This window comes from Phymastichus coffea, unplaced genomic scaffold (genome assembly GCF_024137745.1).
Source record: "Phymastichus coffea isolate CEN01 unplaced genomic scaffold, Cenicafe_Pcof_1.1 PCOF00029, whole genome shotgun sequence".
NCBI lineage: Eukaryota > Metazoa > Arthropoda > Insecta > Hymenoptera > Eulophidae > Phymastichus > Phymastichus coffea.
This window is the reverse complement of record NW_026706840.1, coordinates 2,615,789-2,637,320: the sequence shown is the minus strand read 5'-3', so window position 1 is coordinate 2,637,320 and position 21,532 is coordinate 2,615,789. Positions and strand designations below refer to the sequence as shown.

Here is a 21,532-nt window from a genome sequence, read left to right as displayed (position 1 = left end):
TTAGCTGTATGCTTCGAGCACACTAACTCACCTCGCTCCGGTGTACGCATGCGCCGTGTCCTCTCAGCGATCCAACTTGGATGTGCGAACTCTCCGCAAGGGGACGCTGGTGCGCTAGCTTACCAGCGCTCCGTCGGCCACTGCAGACACCTCGGTTGACGAACAGCTCCTTCTATGCTTTCGCGATCCGTGTTGGATTACCGGCGCGTTCGAATCAAAATATAAACACCGACACCGGACAAAGGGGAGACGAAATAATAAGATCGTCTCTTATTGATATCTAACTACTTTATTAGACGAAACTAATCCTGTACAAGGGACGGTTGCCGAGAGTCTAAACGCACGCTATATCGACACAATAATTCGAATGAGAAGAGAGAGAGAGTAGATTTCGCGGACGTCGCGGACTAGTCGCACGCACGCTACCTAAAACTCACCACGCACGCTGCGCGGGATCGCACGCAAAACAAATTACAAAGCGCAGCGCACTTAGCTGATTCGATGAGGATACGGTGGCCAACCGTATCCAGTCACGCTAAGACGACGAACTGCCTTTGCAACCGGTACAATAACATTTCTACTCGAATTTTCAATAGCCAATGCCAACTTCGCTTTATCACATTCAGCCTTTGCTAATTCTATAATTTTTGATGCAACACTAGTCCAAGTTATATCAAAACACTCGACAGCTTCAATAGCTGCATTTAAATGGCTTTATTTGGATTTGAAATCAAAAGATATCTACAAATTTATATAGTTATATAGTAGTTGTTATTGAAAGTTATATATATATATATATATATATTTTTATTTACAACTTATGTTATATTTGGTTTACACCTCCCGCCTCACTATTTGTGTCACGTGTCCAGTTTGTGTAGTTGATAATGTATGTGTTTTGGGTGTGTATGTGCGTGTGTGTGTGTGTTTTTTGTACATGTGTACGTATGTAGATGTGTCTGCAAATCTTGTGTCTCTGTCTTCTGCGCCTGTCTGTTCAGCTTTTCTTCCCATTTTTCTGTTGCTTAATCTTCTCTTCCTCTCTTTCTTCGAGATCTGCCTTTTCTATTTTTTTGTTTTTCTCTTTCTTGCTTATTTTCTTCTCGACTTCTTCCTTTGCTACTTTCTTTTGCCTTTTCACCTTTGCCTTTCTTTTATTTTTGATCTCTTTCTTGCTAATCATCTCAACTGTCTTTCTCCTTATTAGGGCTTTGACACCTTTTTTCTCATTTCCTATTGCTCCCTCTGCCTTTCATTTCCTCAGACTCACTTATTTTCTTTAGTATCTTCTAATTTGTCTTCTTGTTTTCCTTTTTCTTTCTCTTCTTCTTTTCACGTTCCAGAATAGTACCTTTACTGCCTCTCTTCTCTCTCTCTCCCTTCCTCCCCTTCTCTCTCTTTTTTCCCTATTGTTTTCGAAACCTTTCCACCCTTTTTCCTACCATTTTTCCCTCCTCGCTCCACCACCATTCTTCTTCCTCTGACTTTACCCCGTTATGACACATCTTTACCTCTTTACCTTTACTTTTTATTTCTCTCGCTTTCCTTCTTACTTTATCTCTTATCTTCCTCTGCTTCCACGTCCAGTCCTGATCTATGTAAATCTTTTTCTGTCCCAGCTTCTTTTTCCTCTGCATAATTCCTTCTTTTTGTTTCCATGAAGCGCATCTAATTTGTCACATCTTTTTTCCTCTTTCTCCCCGATCATCCCTCCCCGCTGTCCCTCCTATTCTTCTCAGATTCACTATACCCCCTTTCATTTCTAGTTCCTCCCATAACCAGTCCTCTGCCTCTCCCTTCTTTTCCTTTTTTAACCCACCGTCTAAGTCTGTCACTATTATATTGTTTATCCTACTTTCTCTATCCATTTTTTCTCTCATATACTCTATTTCTTCCTTATTGCCTACTTCTGTTCCTCTTTACTTCTCGCTTCCTCCTTCTACACTTTCTTTTAGTTTCACGCACTCTTCTTCCAACTAGTTCATCCTCTCTCCTCATTTTTCCTGCAGTTTCTTTTCTCTAAGTTCTGCTTTTTCCCTTTCTTCTTTCGTCTCTTTTTTTCTTTCTTCTCTCTCTCTCTCTCTTGTCCTCTCCTAACTTTTCCTATTTCTTTCTTCTATCTTTCTTCTCTTCTTTTCCCCTCTGCCTCCATTCTTTCCATTTTTTTCATTATTTATTAAAATATTTCTGTACATTCTCTCCTTTCTTTCTCCCATGCCTCTCTTAAATCCCTTATATCTGTCCGTATCTTTTCCATTATATGTTCTGCACCACTACTTCTTGCCACTTCTCTTATCGTGTTCTCTCATTTCTCCTCTAATATTCTCCCTCAGCCCCTCTCCGCTCTCTCTCCCCCTCACCACCTTTACTCTTTTCTTCTTTTCCTCCTCTGGGCCTTTCTTATCCATCCTTCCACTCTTATCTCTTAATTTTTCTGTTGTCACAAATCTTTCCATCACCAACTCGTACGCCTTAATTCGACTCTCTAGTTCTGCTCGTGATCCTATCTTTATTCCCTGTCTTACCTTTTCTGTCTCCGCCTTTACTTTTTGCCGCCCCTCCTCTCTGCCTGCCTTTCCCGCTTCCTGATTTTCTCTCCTAACCTCAACTTTTCTTTTTTTCTTTATTCCTCTCTCTCCGCTTTTTCCTGCTCTTCAAACCTCTCTCTCTCTACTCCACTTCTCTTCCGCCCTCACCCTCTTTTCACCTCTGTCTTTCTCCTCGAACACTTTTCCTCTCTAACTTTTTCACCAAAACTCGCACTCACAGCCAAGACACGTCCACTCCCTTCCACGAGTCGAAACCCACTCCGTTATTGAAAATTATATAAAAAAATATTTATTTGTCAGGTGAAATATTTACCAAAAACGGTGCAATTGATGTTTGCAAAATCTCAAATTTTTTTATGATTTTAATGCCGACTAAATCGTAAAATGCAGAGCTGTGTCTGTATTGAAATGAATTATTCCAGACACCATGTGCAAGTTCTTCATTACTCAAATCAGGAGATTTGTGTAAAATAGGTCCTAAATCAATTTATATTGATTCTGTAAAACATGAAACAATGTCATATGCATACGAACACTTACAATTTATGCACTAAAACTGATCTCATACACGTTCGACTTTTATGAGTTTGCGAGGTTGCTCTTTGCGGTACATCGGTTATCAAACACCTACGTGTCGAAGGTGGTCTCTCAGCTGGAAATATGAATCATATAGTAAGCCATTAGTGTTCACTCTTTTTAGTTTGCTACTTGGTTCTCTTACAAAATACCATTTCTCATAGTATAGTACAGCCTCTTCATATTCGAATAATTCAACTTGGCAGCTAGCTCTTGAAATTTCAATGAATAAATCCTATAGTAAAACAAATGTATAACTTATTATAAATAGCTGCGATATCAATTTTAATCAATTATTGCTAATGAAATGCTATAAAATGCCCACTAATAATAATAAATAGAAATATATCTACATTGCAACCCATTCACATCAATATATTAATATTCATACTTTCGAAATTGTACTCAATTTTTTTTTAGTAATTGTAAAATTAATATAATGATTTTAATGATGAAATTTATAGTATAAATTAATAATGCTATTTCCTTGATTACAAGTGGTGCATGAATGTAAAAGAGATAAATTTTGTCTTACGTAAAAGGAGAAGGTGTATTTAGTGTAAGAGACATTTCATTTTCTTTAATTATTACACATAAATTATTTCTGAAATCCGAAATTTTTTTACACTCTGAGTATTTGAACAGTATCATTTTTCCCATTAAACTTTTGCTTAACAGTTTGTATAAAGCTTTATTTTGTTTTACTGAAATGGAATATTTCAATATTGTTAATACGAGGGTGGTCCGATAAGTACTTAGCCTCACCGCTCGATGGCGCCACTCTCGCAAAAGAAATATTCTATCACCTAGTACAACCTTCTCGATAGTTACTGTCAAGATTTCAGCCGGATCGGAGTTGTAGTTTATTTTTGAGAGCGTGTGAAAGCAAGTGTGTCCGTTGATTTTTGAAAAATGGAAAAAGAGCAGTATCGGTCGGTGATTCGATTCTTGTTTTTGGAAGGGAAATCTCGCAGCGAAATCAAAAAGCGCTTGGATACTGTGTACAGTGACTCGTCTCCTTCGATGGCGACCGTCAAAAATTGGTTTAACGAGTTTCAACGTGGTCACACGTCGATTTTTGAAGAGCCACGTCCAGGTGCTTCTAAAACGACTACCACGGAGGATAACGTGACAAAAATTCACGATCTCGTATTGGCAGATCGACGATTGAAGGTGTGCGAGATAGCTAAGATCGTAGGCATCTCAAAAAACCGCGTGGGTCATGTCCTGTATGAAATTTTGGGCATGAGAAAGCTGTCGGCGCGATGGATGCCGCGTTTGCTCACTCCGGACAACAAGCGCAACCGTGAGACAACTTCAGAGCAATGTCTGACGCTGTTTAAGCGCAATCCGAAAGAGTTTCTGCGTCGTTTCGTGACAGTCGACGAAACATGGATCCACTGGTATACACCAGAGACCAAGGAACAGTCGAAACAGTGGACTTTACCTGGCGAAAGTGCTCCGAAGAAGGCGAAGACTGCCCCATCGGCCGGAAAGGTGATGGCAACCGTTTTCTGGAATTCATAAGGTGTGATCTACATCGACTACCTGGAGAGGAGCAAAACGGTCACAGGGCTGTACTATGCCGAATTATTGGGCCGATTCGACGTCGAATTGCAGAAAAAACGGCCCCATTTGGCAAAGAAAAAAATGCTCTTCCACCATGACAACGCACCGGCTTACACCTCCGCCGTCGCCGTGACCAAATTGGTCAAATTAGGCTACTAACTGCTGCCCCATCCACCGTATTCTCCAGATTTAGCCCCGTGCGACTTCTTTTTGTTTCCAAACTTGAAAAAGTCACTCGCCGGGCTGAAATTTGAGTCGAATGAGGAGGTAATCGCTGCCACGGAAGCTTGTAAAAATTTATATATATATTATAACTCAACATAAATATTATGCCGAACTTGAATTAAAGGGCCAACACAAACATGACATTTAAATGTCGGTAGAGCATATGTAAACAGGCAAACGACCAAGAGCTCGGGAACAAGATCATGGGAGTAACAAATTAAATTGGTTCTTACAATCAATTTACAATTTATTTAACTATGTTATGAATTACGTGATCACGCTTACACTATTCGCAATACTTTAATACAATACAGATTCTAAATTAAACGATTATCAGAATTATTACAACGTCATTAACCGACATGTCGTTTTCACTAAACTCTTTCTATTCTCCAATGAAATTATTAGAAAAAGTGCGTCTTACATTATTTTTGCTTATTATTGTGCAATAATCCACCGTTAGCAGACCAATCTTCCATTGTTTAAAGTGAAGTGGATGAGTTTCTCATAATTTTTCCTCAAAGTCTGTGGTGAACTTGCAGGTTCAGGTCGCTGTCAGTAGTTGGTAATTGAAAGATATCTGCGTACGCGTGTATATGCTTGTAACCGTCTCTCTATGAATCTGGTAGGCGGATAATCCTCGGCTAAAGTTGACTCACACACGACGTCCTTGTCACCGACAGCGAGTCTCAATTCCTTCTGCCCAAGCGCTAGACTGTCTTCTCTTTTAAAACCTCGGAGAGGGATTAAGGGGCGCTCATAAGCAATTCTGGGAAGAAATTTGGTGCGCAAGACGGTCATCAATAAGAGAGAGAGACTGCTCAATCTTATCAAAAAACGACTCAAAATCCCATTGTTACAAGCTTACTTTTCAGACCTCGAGGAAACGTATTTTTCAGACGGGTTAAAGAAGTTGGAGCATCGCTGGGCCAAGTGTATCAAACTAAAAGGAGACTATGTTGAAAAATAAAACGCCACTTTTCCAAAATTTTCGTTTTTCTTTTGTATGCTAAGTACTTATCGGACCACCCTCGTGTATAATATATATATATAGTAATCTCTGCAAAAAGTATCTATAAATTTCCGTTCAATATTGCAATAATTTTCAAAAAAATGTACACAGTATGAAAATAAAATAAGAAAAACCAATTACCATTTATCAACTAACAAATAATTTCACATAAAAAATAATAAAGGTTAATAATATACTAATAAATAATAGAAATTTGAAATCACTGCTCATTCTGCACGTAAATTTTCTTGAATAAAACAGTATCAAATATTCGATTAATATATAGGAGTATTTATTGAGAAACAATATATATCAACATAATTACTTTGACTATAACATTCACCCAACATACTGAGTTTTGTAAGAATAATACTGACAAATTTTTCCGTTTCGTTATTCGATTAGAATTTTTTGGTCTCTAGAGCTTGTGATGCATTAATAATTTCTATTTCGGATATATCATTAGTTGAGAGATAAGATGAATTACTAATGTTACTGACTGTACTTGCTATTGAATCATTAAGTACATCTTGTATTACATTGTGAGATGACGTTGATTCATTAATAATAATGATTGATATGTTATTATCTACATGATTAGATGCTTCATATGGTTTTGTTATCAGTTTAAAACCATTGTAATAATCTATAAATGATTGTTTCAATTCACAAGCATCCGGTACAATATTATTAATATCACAGATACTCAAGTTAATAAACTGTTCATATCGTATTTCTTTAACTGCAATAAATTACAAAGTAACTACAACGAAACATGCAATAAAAAACGGAACATGCATGCATGCATTTCACACTCATAAAAACACATATGCAATATTTGAGGTTAGCAGAGTTGACGACGCCGTAAAAAAGTTGAAATATAATATTATACTTAGAATGGAAATAACAGCAAAGGCTTTCCAAATTCCAATTCCTCAGAAGATGTTTTATTTTCTCATCCATGATGTCGATTCAGCAAATAAATAATATCAATAACTTACACTTGTATAACGTGAGCCCGCATCCCATGTCTGCTGAAATGCTAGAAGCGCGGGCAAAGAGATATGCACGGAGATACACGGTGCATATGAGCACTGAAAATCAAAGTGCTCACGAGCACAATTATTATGGGTGCATGACCGGTAGTTGAAGTAGCATGCGCGCCACCTGGCGAGTCTCAACTACACGCGTCACAATCCAAACAGTCTGACTTCTCGTTAGCCGTTCAAACTTTTCTCCGTGCACTGTATTCACCAAATTTGGCCTCTAGTGACTTTGTTTTATACCCAAATCTAAAAAAGTGGCTTGCTGGATAACGATTCATCTCGAATGAGGTGATCATAACACAATCAAATGGCTATTTTGAGAAACGTCTAAAATTTTTTTTTTTTTGATACCTTAAAAAAACTTGAAGGACGCCTGCTAAAGTGTATTGACCTAAAAGGAGATTATTTTGAAAAAAAAATGTTTTTCTATCTTTTTTTAAGGACTTATTGTCCCACCCTCATACATGATAATTTACATATTCATTAAAGTATGTAAAAACACTTTTGCTCTAATCTAAATATTTAATTATCTGCGTGTAAACACAAACTGAATTAATTTTTAAATGTGAACCAGGCTTAGCACTTTCTGATGATGTATAGAAAGAAGCAACATTTATTTTCAAACACCTAGAAAATGAGAAATTATTTTTTGTCTATAATAAATATTTTGAATGAAGATATAAAGTGCTGGATCGATAGAAAATATTTATGCAACTTATACTGTTGTATATAACATAGCAGTAAAATAGTGAATCTTGTTCGTCTGCACATTGTGTTTTAATTTTGAAAACATATTTTTAAGTGTAATTAAAAATATATATTACAATAACTTTTGATGCAACTGTATTAAAAATTATTGATTATACGTAATCATTCACTGACCAATTCACTTTTGAAACCTATCTTATTTTACCTGTCTTATTTTGAATATTTATTACTATATATTATAACGGCCGGGGCCGTTTTCGCGGAAGATTGTCCGCGCGCGAGGCCGAGCATGGCCAAGCGGGCAAGCGAGCGAGGAGTGAAGAGAGAGAGACAGAACGAGACTCGATTAGGCGCGCGCCGTAACGGTAGAGTGGGGAGAGCAAACGATTTTTGGACACTGGTACTGAGACCGGCGAGCTAAAGGGATCGCCACGTGCGCGCGTGGACAAAGAGAAAAAAAAAAAAGGAAAGTGACCTGACTTAGATAAAAGTGCGAGTGCGAGAGCAGATTAGGGACTATCCTCAAAGATCGCCGTAACTTGTGCGCTGTCGTCTTGAGTGGGCGATCACCAGGGGCAGAACTTGCCCGCCCGAACGAGGGCGATAACACGAGGCGAAGAGTAAAGGGTAGTCTGTCTGCAGCAGCTACTTCCCGGTGAGTTCCTTTCTTTTGACAAGTGATAACTCGGCGTGCGTTTAGTTACGCGAGCGAGCGTCTCTCTCTCTCTGGATTAACACGCGAAGCGAAATCTCGGCATGCGACGTTGTATGAAGAAAGAGTCCATACGAATAAATAAAGCTTGGTTTGATTTGATTAAGTGTTGACGTTGTGTTGGTCGTACCCAGGAAGGCATCTCTGTCCCTTCCCACGCCCGTGATTGTAACTCACGCACGCTCTCGTGCATTAGCCGTGCTTTCGCGATCCCTTTTCAGGGCAGCGCGTGCCCGCCCGTATTCGGCGGAACGCCAGGAAGCGGCTAGCTGATCGGGGCGGCGGTGAGCCCCGCACCGACCAGTGAAAGTAAAATCTTTAACGGGCTGTGAAAATAATCTAATCATTTTACGGACCGTTACAATATATAATTATATAGTATATATATATTATTACTATATATATATTATATAGTAAATCAGAGCTTTCTTTTTTATTTCCAAAACTAATAATAATTTGAATTAGGCTATACTATACATATGACTGCCATATAGTTGAAAATGAATTACCTTATAGAAATATACTTTCATTTTTTCTTAAATGATCTACCATATTGTCTAATTTTAATATATTACAGCGAAATATATAATATATTATTTTTAAATCCTAAATAAAAAGTACAAATATTCTTTAAGTGAGTTTTATGACGTTTGACCTATTTTTACTTTTAGTTTACCTTGTCTAAGCACTCTTTTATTCAATCACATGTTCAAATTTTTTAATTACAAAATATACCTATTTTCTAGACAAGATTATTTTATATTTTGATGAGTATCAAAACAATGTAAAAAAATGGCAAAAAATCACAATGTTTGTTCATTAAACTTTAGCCAAGTGAACATAATTAAATTAAATAATGAATACGTAATATTTTTTATACAATATTTCCTTAAAAATTGCCTTTGGTCATACACCAATCCTTTCATATTTAAAAACGATTTACAGCATATTCTCTGTTATAAATCTCACTATAACAAATTACAATTAATTAGTCGTTAAACATTTTATGCAACCAAATCCATTATGTTATGACAATGATATTGAATTAAAAAGTCTATAAAATAAATATATTCACCTCATCATATAAAAATGCGTGGGCTTTAAAACTCAATAACTTAGGTGAGTAATTTCATAGATCCTTAGTCGGTTTAATATTAGAACTATAAGGATATTAAAGATCAAAACTTTAAAAAAAATAATGGTACAAAATTTCTAATTTTGTAGTATATTTACGATAGAATATAAAAAAGTCTATTAAAATATGTGAAAGTTTTAAGTAAGATTTTTTTAACATATTCATGCTCTGTAACGTAATTTTAAATTAAGATATAAAACTTTAAAGTTTTAATAATTTTACTTTCCAGTGAGTAAATACTATTCATAAAAGCATATATATTTTAATCAGTTAGGCGTTCTAATTAATCGTATAAGGAAAGGTCCAACTACTGAAGTAGGCTTGTCTTAGCGATGTCTGATGGTCGACTATATAAGTTCAAGATTCTGTATAATTAGTCACTATTAATATTTGTTTTTAAAAAAATTAATGATTAATATTTTATTAATCTATAAGTGTTACTTTATAGGATATTTCTGACATGGCTACTGTAGCGGAAAACTACAAAAACGAAAAATGTTTAAAATGTAACATTTCCTTGCGCAACTTTCTTGAATCAAGTTGTAAAGGGATTAGTAGCGCAAAAGAAGTTGTAATTTTTTATCAATTTTCTATAACAACAGAAGTAGGCACATATCTATGTAAAAATGCAAGAAAAAAGTTATATTCGATGTACATAAAAGGTGCAAACTCACAGTGACCAATCAGATGAAACATGTACTACATCAATAGAAAGAGATTCTCATGATCCAAGCATTCGTATTACAAGAAGTATATCGAGTAATATTCAACCAGGTATCTTAGATTACAAAAACAAATTGATTTAATTCTTCTCATAGATTCAATAAGCTGACTCCCAAGTGACGTCACAATCACAGTCTCCTGGATCCGATTCGTATCAACCTTAAAATATGTAACAACCAGCCGTTGCTTATGTTTCATTACCTGCACCAAAATGTACTTTATGATATAATATTCCATTGTTTATGGACTTATTTATAACATCTCGTGTACCATATGAAGCTCGATTACATTGCTACAAAAATATGCAATATTACATACCCTACGGGGCTCGTGTTTATTCATAACATATTTTGAACAATCGATTTATCAAGATTATTTGAATAATCTTATTCAAAGAAATAATAAGAAAATAAGATTATTTATAATTTATAATTTTATAATTTATAATTATTTATTATTAATAATCTTATTATTATTTATATTATTATTATTATATATTATTAGATTATTGAAATAATCTTATTCTTATTATTATTTTTAAATGAATTTAATAGAAATAAGTTCAGAAAGTTCTTGAATACCTGTTGATAAAGTAGTAAATCTGATACAAGATTTAACATAAGAGAGTAATACAGGGTGTCCCATTTTAAAGGAACCATCCCGAAATTTTCTACGGTTGGCGTTCTACAAAAAAATTGTTCAGAGAAAAATTGTTTCGGACAATGAGGGACACCTTTCCCAGAAATCGGATTTGACCTTCAGATTTATTTTCAAGGTCATTTGAAGGGCAAAATCATTTTTTGAATAGGAACCTATAATTTTGATCCCGGATTCGGAAAGAGCGAGAAATTCTACGTTTAGATAAGGTATTATGTGTGGGGTACGGTCAATCCCCCCTTCTATCCCACCGGGGCAAGGGTGAGGTTAATAATAATAATAATGATAATAATAATAATAATAATAATAATAATAATAACAATAATAATAATGCTGGGCTGGTCCAGTGAGACGTTACACCTCACTTGGCAAATGCTAGCTTCCAACGTCCACGACCGTGCCCGGTAGAAACGTCGTCCGTGGCGTCAATGCTCTGAGCAGCAACGCTATAACGGACACGGCCAAGAGGAAGATATGGCTCACAAATGACAAAAGATAATGATATTCTGCCGATGTGCCCAACCATTAATCACTTACACACACCTACACTCACACATTACACAAACAGTCACACACACATGCCTTTTCGAATGAAGGGGATCCCTCTAATCGGGCTCTCCCCGTGAACGAAGTCCGGTTTTGCCACTATGGGCACTCACAATCACGCACACTCTACAAGGGTAACACTAAACACACAGGATAGCGGAGGGGGGACCTTAGGGGCCGTGCGTTGTTCCAGCGCGGTTCGAGGAGTCGTACCATAAGGGACCTTTAGCAAAACGGGACGAAACAAAAATATGAACATGAACAAAAAAAACAGATATACCTATGTGGTAACCCCTTCTCAGGGGGAATCCACCCCAGGTTCCGATCGGGTGAAAGCCCCGGTGGTCACGGGCAGCGGCACGGACTTTGAGGGCCGTACTTTGTGCACGGGGAAGAGGAGGGCGACACGAAACAACGACACGAACCAGAGCCTACTGAACGTAATAAGATGATAGAGGACGGATAGCATGTCGAGCAGCGGTAGCGGGGTGATCTACGCCTCTGCTGCTGTCAACCAAGAACCGACGACAGGACGAACATCCACAATGACAAAAGACACACGAGACGTGACGGAACTGCTATGGCTCATACAAGAGACGGCGACGAAAATGGCCAAAGCAGCAATCGTGCAATAGAACATGAATATGACAGTGAAGATGGGAATTAAGACAATTCTCGAGACTGTGGACATTGCACTGCACAAGTGATCGGATACAGTTTTGGAAAAACGTCCCCAAGACAACAGCAATACAGACACGACAGCGGAGAATAATGAAGAAACGCCACGGACGAAACGAAAACGTTCGCCGGTCGGAACCACGCCGGAACTCTCACAAAAGAAGCCACCGACGACAGAACCGACGGTAACACGAAAAAGATCAGACAAGACAAAAAAGAAAACGGACGTAAAGAATCGGTCTGACAGAGGCGGACCCGCCCACCCGAAAAGGGGTCTGGCTATCTTGATCAGGCTGGGCACGGACACGACGTACTCCGATATAGTACGGAAAATACGGACGACGATCGACCCGAAGGAGAGCCACGTGCAGGTGACAAACCTGAGGAAGACGAAGAACGGCTTATGTCTTCTGAAGCTACAGGTAGACGCAGACAAGCCGGACGGACGTGTGATGTTTGGACGACAGATCCAAGATGCGATCGGGGAAGCGGGCAGTGTCAGGGCCATGATCTCCAAGGTCCATTTGGAGGTCATGGATCTGGACAGCGTTGAGACTCCGAAAGACGTGACGGACGCGCTCAGACGAAAGACGGGACGAGACACGGACTTCCGAGTCCACATTTTCGGTCCAAACCGCGCTGAACAGTATATAGCGGTCTGCGAATTGGAATCACGGGAAGCCGATGCGTTCCATCGGTGTGGTCGGATCGGAATTATCTGGATGCATTACCGCGTTCGGAAACGACTGACGATGACAAAATATTACAGATGCCTGGGCTTCGGCCATGTGAAAGCTGAATGCACAAGAAAGGACAGGACGAAATGCTGCCGCAAGTATTGCACATCCGGACAGTACGCGACGGAATGAAAGAACAAGCCGGTCTGCCTACTGTGCTCCGAGGTTGGCATGGGGAGGTCGCCCACTTTACCGGAAGCGGCAGGCGTGCCGTGTTCCGGGCTGCGCTGAAAGAGTGCAGGGGACGGGCCGGAGGTCGGACAGAATAATTCAGAGAAACCTGAATGAAGTAGGACTGCAGACATGCTCCTACCTCAGATAGCCGAGGAATATGACGCGGACATCCTGATCCTGAGTGAACCATACAGGAGAAGGACGACCCAGACATACATCACAAACGAGACAGAGACCACTGTTATCTGGGTAAGGGGTGGCACCCAATCTAAGGTCTCCAATCGCGGTGTTGGGGACGACTACGTCTGGGTCACAGTTGGCACTGTCATTTACCTCAGCGTCTATCTGACACCCAACTGCACCGCGATGGAGTTCGAGAGAAAGGCGGCACTCCTAGAAGACGGGATCAGGGACCTGTCCGGGGATGTTATCGTTGCGGGGGATTTTAACACGAGGGCGACCGATTGGGGAATGAACGAAACGAATCGATGCGAACGACTACTGCTGGAAATGGCCGCAAGGCTCGATTTAGCAGTGGTAAATACGAGACATACTCCGACGTATAGACGGCCAGGTGTCGGAGACTCTACCCCCGACGTCACGATGACATCGGACAGAATCCTGCTACGGCTGAGGGGATGGCGGGTGATCGAAGACTACACGACCATCGATCACCAGTACATTGTCTTTCAAGTAGTAGGACAGCCGGGAACGAAACGAACGAGAACCCACCAACCCCCGCGGTGGAATCTACGTAAACTCGACGGACGAGAATTTTCGGAAGAGCTAATGGTAGCACCGGCTCCAGGGGAGAGAATTTCCCCCGAACTAACAGGTCGGGAAAAAGCCGAAAGACTGACATACAAGACGGCCAAATTAATAGACATGCTGTGCAGAAGCACAATGCCGAAACGTCGACAAATACAACAAAGACAACCACAATACTGGTGGACGAACGACATAGTTAAACTACGCAGAATATGCCTGACAAATCAGCGACAAGTGACAAGGGCAGGGGGCGGACCCAAAAGGGAAAACCTCTAACGGAAGACGCTGACGAAAGCAATACGAGACAGCAAGAAGCGATGCTGGAAAAATCTCTGCGAAAGAGATCCCTGGGGAACCGGCTACAAGATCATGTCCGGGAAACTAGGGGCCCGAGTCTCACCGGAACCTAAAGTTGCTGAAATAGCAGGATGGATTATTAACAGATTGTTTCCGACTCTCCCGATTAGTACAAACATGATGGATGACGTGTCGAACAAATGCTCCCCGCGTTTGCCGCTGAGGAGTTCATCAGAGCAACGAATGCGATGGAGACGACGGGTAAGGCACCGGGACCGGACGGAGTACTATCCGAGATCCTCCGGCTTGTGGCTCGTCTACGGCTGGAGATACTCCTCGACCTGTATAACACGTGCTTGACGACAGAAACGTTCAATGACCCGTGGAAGGTGACAAGGCTCTTTCTTATCCCAAAATATAGGAGCGATCCTGGCACGCCTTCGGTTTACCGATCGTTGAGTTTACTTGACACGACTGGTAAACTCTTTGAACAATTACTGAGACCGAGACTGATGGATGCGATACAGACCGGAGGGGGCTTATCTGATTTGTAGTTCGGTTTCAGGAGCGGTCGATCGACGATTGGAGCGATGCAAAAGGTGGTTTACTCTTTCCTGGAACTAGACAGACACTGCCACGCAGCACGACCTATAGTGTCGCTGGCGACGCTCGACATTAGGAATGCTTTCAACTCAGCCAGGTAGAAGGATATCTTGGAGGAGCTGAAAAGCAACTTCGGAATTTCGCTATACCTGCTTCGGGTTGTGAAGGATTACCTAAAAAACAGACGGATAACGTACGAGACGATCCAAGCCAAGTAACGAGACAGGTCACCGCTGGGATGGGACAGGGGTCGATACTGGGACCTGACTTCTGGAATGGCTTATACGATAGCTTGCTTCCGCTTGGGATGCCGGTCATTGTGACCCTTGGAGCCTACTCTGATGACGTGGCGGCGGTGATTACGGAGAGATCCCCCGAGCTGGCGTAGCTGGCGTTGAACCAGACCATGAGACGAGTCGAACGATCGATGACAGACCACGGACTACAACTCGCAACAGAAAAAACGGACCTGATGTTTCTCACGAGAAGACACATACAGACGATACTGCACATGAGGGTGGGGGACATACGAGATGGAGACCAAGAGGAAAGTCAAGTACCTTGGGGTAACCCTCGATATATATATATAAAGATGACCTTCTGGCCTCATATACAGAAAACAACCCGGAAAGCGGCAGAGAGGATAGCATCCTTGAGTCACCTGATGGCAAATACGACGGGACCGAGATCGGGAAAACGACGACTGTTAATGGCGACAGCTCACTCGATCCTTCTATACGGCGCAGAAATATGAGCAGACTCCCTGAAGACAAAGAAATACTGTATGTCGATGATGATGATACAGAGACAGGGCGCACTGCGAATCGCTTGCTCTTATCGAACAGTCTCTGCGCAGGCTGTTTTGGTGGTGGTCGGCGTAATACCCGTGGATCTTCTGGCCTTTGAACGCAAATGGATCTACGGGAGCAGCGCAGACATAGGACGAAAGAACGCGGCAATCGCTAAGCGAGACAGGACAATTGACATTTGGTAAAGCCGATGGACAGAGGAACGAGGTGATAACTGGATGAGACGATTGATACGGGACTTGAGGCTGTGGCTTGAAAGGAAATTTGGTGATGTAAATTTCTACGTCAACCAGCTCTTGACGGTCCACGGGTACTTCCGACGGTACCTTTACAATATGAACAGACTACAAACACCCAACTGTAAATACTACGGACACGAACGAGATGACGCGGGACACACGTTTTTCGCATGTGACCGCTGGACAAGACTCAGACAGGAACTGGAACGATCGGTCGGTAGCATCATTAATAATAATATTGTGGCCGTGATGCTGCGTGAACCCGAATGGTGGCGCTTAGTCGCTACCTATACGGAAACTGTACTGAGACGTAAGAACGCGGACGGCTGCCTGACAGATGACTGAGCAGACGAAGTGACGCCACGTAAAGAGATACGGAGGAACGACACGAACGGACGAACACAGACAGAACCTCCTGTCAGAAGTAATATCAACATAGTCCCTGGCTAGGGGAAGGACACCAAGGAGTGGGTAGGCCTGTTTTTTCGGGGAGTCCCACATAACCCCTCAGTCAGAAGACTAAGGGAAATCCGCAAAAAGGATTCCGTAACTCTTTGTTAAAAAAATAATAATAATAATAATGATAATAATACCCGAATACCCAAGATAAATAAAAGTCGATTATCAAGGTCGTTTTTGACTTAAACATAACATGTGTTCGTGCCACATTTAGTAACGTGAATCAATCTAACCAATGTATGTAAAGCGGGAGTGTCCAGTCTATCTAGGTAAGGTAAGAATGGTGAGCCGATCAAGACAAGACGTTAGCTACCCAGCGAATGAAGGCAAGGTATTAATTACCCAGTCAATTGAGGCAAGATGGGAATGCCCAGCCAATGAAGGCGAGGTGTTGATTACCCAACCTATTGAGGCAAGGTGGGAATGCCCAGCCAATAAAGGCAAGGTATTGATTACTCAGCTAATTAAGGCAAGGTGGGAATGCCCAGTCAATAAAAGCAAGGTATTGATTACCCAGCCAATTAAGGCTAGGTAGGAATGCCCAGCCAATAAAGGCGAGGTACTGATTACCCAGCTAATTAAGGCAAGGTTGGAATGCCCAGTCAATAAAAGCAAGGTATTGATTACCCAGCCAATTAAGGCTAGGTAGGAATGCCCAGCCAATGAAGGCGAGGTATTGATTACCCAACCAATTAAGGCAAGGTGGGAATGCTCAGTCAATGAAGGCGAGGTATTGATTACCCAGCCAATTAAGGCAAGGTGGGAATGCCTAGCCAATGAAGACAAGAGGATGACTACATATAGAGTTATGGTCAAGGTTGTAACACAAACATTTATCTCATAAAATGTTCAAAAATACCGCCGTTCAAATTTCTGCAGTGTTGAATTCTACGTTCAAAGTTTTCAACTGCGGACAACAAAACGTGACGCGGAATAGCTCTACAAGCTTGTATGATACGTTGCATCATATCTTGCCGTATTGTTGGTTGCTGTGCATAAACACTTTTCAAATAGCCCCATAAAAAGAAATCTGGACTTGCTAGATCTGGTGATCTTGGACACCACTCAGTAATGTCATTACAAATGCCTATCCATCGTCTTCGGTATCGTTGGTTCAAGAAGTGACGAACTATTAGTGAGCGGTGACAGGGTGCACTGTCCTGTTGAAGCCATAATCGTCGTCTTGTGTCCGAGTCCACATTTTCCAATAATTCTAGTAATTCATTGTGCAGAAAATTAAGATATACTGCGCCGTTGACATTCCCATCGAATGTAAGGTCGCAAAAAATAAGGTCCTATCAGATAACCATTTATTATACCGCACCAAACTACGAGGCTCCATCTATGCTGATTATCAACATGACGTACCCAATGAGGGTTCTGGATAGACCAATATGAATATTATGGCGATTGAGTTGCCTATTACTATGAAATGTAGCTTCGTCCAAAAACAGTACGTATCTGAAAAATTCAGGATTTTCACGAATTCTTGCTTGTACTCAATTACAGAATTCAAGTTTGCAGCGGAGATCATCTGGCATCAAAGCTTCAGTCAAAGTTATGTGATACGGATGAAATGTATGAAGCCGCAAAATTCTACCGGCTGTTGTTCTTGGGATTCCAATATATGTCTGAATTCCACGCAGAGATATGATGATCCAAATCAACCATTGCCAAAACAACGAGAATTCGTGGGTCATCGTTATTCTGTCTCATAGTGCGATGACGATTTCTGCGTGTTCGTGGTCAACGTCTCTCTCTTCGTTCAATGATTCGGATTCTTACGTGGTTTAGGTACCAAAGCCTTCCTGGGTAATTTTGACGGTAATAACTTGCTGCAGCACGATATCGACCTTGACATGCCCCGAGAGATAACAGAATGTCAACATTTTCATTTCTCGAATAATCTGGCATATTTGGCCCTTTTGAGTCGCTAGACACTAAGAAATTTCCACGTGAACTATCCTGAGAAGGACTGTTCACGAGTCACCTCTTCCATTATTAATACTAAAGAAGTTATTTTCCGATTTAGTTGAAACTCTGTAGGCTTGTCCGGAATCACACCAGAAAAGAGAATAAAAATAATTTGTTTTCCTACAAAATTATTTTCAAAAATTGATTCTACGGGAAAAAATATGAAAGAAACGTATGTAACGTTTTTTTATCAGACTTCAAATGATTACTTTTCGATAATTTGTTTAAATAACTTTTAATAAATAATTGTAAATGGCAAAAGAAAAAACACGGGTATTTTTTTTCGACTTACCTGCGATTGGCATAGTTAGTTTGGCGCTATCTTGCCCAGGTTTGGCAAGGGCCTTAATGGATTAAGACAATGTGAGAGTGACCAGTTTAACTTTCTTTTCAAATCCGAAATAAAAAAATTAGGTGTTTTGAGTAGCCGACTTGGTAACCAGCCAAGTTAGGCAAGCTTATTAATAATAATGAAAGCTTATTTTACATTTTTTATCCATTTTTCAAGGCTTTATTCAAGGATTCATTCAAGATTTATTGAAGATTACGTACAATTTTATTTCATTTAATCAACGAAAGTTTATTTTTTATTTTTCAGCTTAGACGCCGTGTAAACTTCCTAATTGTTGTTGACATTCTGTTATCTCGGGGTGTATTCGTGTTCGACGTCTCTCTCTTCGTTCAATGATTCGGATTCTCACGTGATTTGTGTACCGAAACCTCTGTGCTGCAGCAAGATATTACCGTCCAGTTATTGGGTTGGGGGGGGCAAGATATTATCAGCAAGTTATTGGGTTATTACAATTAATCTTACCCTTGCCCGATCATCCCTGTGCATAGATGAAGAAAATAATAAATTTGACCCCTACATGGCCTTACGCGGGGTGGGGGGGGGGGGGGGTTAACCGCACTCCACACATAATACCTTATAAGAACGTAGAATTTCTTGCTCTTTCAGAATCCCGGATCAAAATTATAGGTTTCTATTAAAAAAATAACCTTCAAAAATAAATCTCAAGGTCAAATCCGATTTCTGCGAAAGGTCTCCCTCATTATCTCAAACAACTTTTGTCTGAATAATTTTTTTGTAGAACGCCAACCGTAGAAAATTTCGACGTCGTTTCTTTAAAATGGGACACCCTATATATCATTGCTAAATGAAGCTACAGCATATCACTTGAGCAAAGATCGCTTTAAAGCTCTGACAGGCTTAACTTCCGAAAACGAAAAAATTGAGTTCATGTTTGAGATCATTAAAAAACTTATATCAAATTGAATTTTAAATCAAATCAGCCAATCAAAGGGTCCAACCTGCCCATTGTACGCAAATCACTAATAGCGATTTGCGTACATCACAATATATACTGTAACAGAGCATTTATTCATAAAAACTTAGTACATCGGTGACACATAGCATGATGATTTGCAGTACAATATCATTGTTCACTTGATCTTGTATACTGTTTTTTTGGTGAGTTGAGTATTACAACTCCTCACTGGTCGCATTCCTTACTGTACAACGTATCCCTGTAATTTAAACTTATTTGACGTACATTTACTTATGTTTGAACAATCTATATTAACGTAACTATCTGCAGCAGTATATTTTCCTTTGTATGGAACTCTTTCGTGTACCGACTCCCGTTCTCTCTCTCACTCTCACTCTCCCTCTCTCTCTCTCTCTCTCTCTCTGATTTTTTTTCAAGTGAAAATTTCTTGGAGGACTAGATAAAAGTGTATTTATTTTCGATTTTTGAAAAAATAAATAGTGCGCGCTCTGTCCAGCTATGAAATTTATTTTTAGGTGACCGACGTTTCATTCGCTACTTCTATACTCTAGCCTTTCTATGCCCGAAAGCAAACCTGAGAACTATATCGATTGTCTTTTGCTTTTGCGATTTTGCGCACGTTTTCAACCCATATTCACTTGTTCCCCTTGTCTCTCCATTACAAATCGTGGTGACGGTGAGCCTCGCACCGAGAAACAATTTTACTAGAGACAATATTTCAAGTGAGGTCTAAGAAATTTTATATTAGTTGTTATATAATAATATACTTTAAAATAATAAGATTAATATCAAATGCTTAAAAATAATACAGGATTGCGGTTAAAACTGATTTGATCATTTAAAATGAGTTTTTCCAACATCTTCTCTATTATTCTACAGTTGATAAATGAATTTTCAATCATTTTACATAAAAGTGATTTTTAAAGCCAATAATAGCTTCATTATATTTGTGGTTTGTTGGAGTTATATTCGTATGTGTGTATGACTCTACTCCAGACACGTGCGGGTGTATGTGAATTCGAGGTATAGATGTATGCGATGCTACATGCTCTCTTATCAGAGCGAGTCGGACAGATGAGCTCTAGGATCGCGTATATGCGTGGCATATAATAAACTAGTAAATTTCAAATAAAATTTCTTTGTAACCTTTATTATTTCTACCTATCCTTCTTTTATCAATATTAATGTATAATGATCTTGTAATGAAAACCATATTATATATTTAATTATCTTAAGTAAGAGAATTGTTTTTCTATATCGATAAATTTCTAAATAAATGATGTATATTTCACTTAAAAGTTGATTTGTAATTACGTAAACATAATTATCGATATTATCATCATGTATTTTGATAGTTATGAATACACACACAAATACACACACATATACATATATATGTATATATACTTTTTATAGTCGTAATCAACTGACAACACTGCCTCGAGAAGTTTGTCGGCTACCATTGCAAACATTGTTGGTGGCATACAATAGATTGGAGGCTCTGCCCGACGAATTAGGAAGGATGACTGTTTTAGCTGAACTTGATGCCGGTTGTAACGAAATAACTAATTTACCATCCCGTATGGGTGATCTTTCTCAACTCAGGTGTTTGGATCTAAGGTGTAATCTACTAGTTCAAATTCCTATAGGTTAGAAAAAATTATGTACAATCATTTTTTTTCCAACCATAACTTAATCAGTTTATAATAATATTTTATTTCAGAATTAACATACCTGAAACTCATCACATTTGATATTAGCGGCAACCGAATATCCGTTTTACCTAATGAACTCAGAAAGATGAAAAGTTTGGTTGATTTCAAATTATCAAATAATCCATTGACTTCACCACCTGCTGCGGTAATCAATATTTTTGTATAATTTTTATTAATCAATGTGAGTAGTTGATCAGTACAATAAATGAACATTCGTCAATTAAAGGACATTCATGAATAATGATTTAAAAAATTATTACAAAATTTTCTTATTTTTTATAAATATAAATGTTAAACTCGGCGAACAATATAACTTTTTTTAATGATTACAA

The 21,532-nt window shown here is 39.5% G+C and overlaps 1 protein-coding gene across 3 annotated transcripts in view; it reads left to right on the top strand.

Moving 5' to 3' along the window:
- LOC131662997 (leucine-rich repeat and calponin homology domain-containing protein) overlaps window positions 1-21,532 on the top strand; it is an 858,362-nt gene that overhangs the window by 224,128 nt on the left and 612,702 nt on the right. For all 3 annotated transcript variants that reach the window (XM_058933049.1, XM_058933050.1, XM_058933048.1), the window contains exons 3-4: window positions 20,902-21,134; window positions 21,209-21,345. In XM_058933049.1, the coding sequence (XP_058789032.1) occupies window positions 20,902-21,134; window positions 21,209-21,345 (370 nt within the window). The remainder of the gene's footprint in view (window positions 1-20,901; window positions 21,135-21,208; window positions 21,346-21,532) is intronic.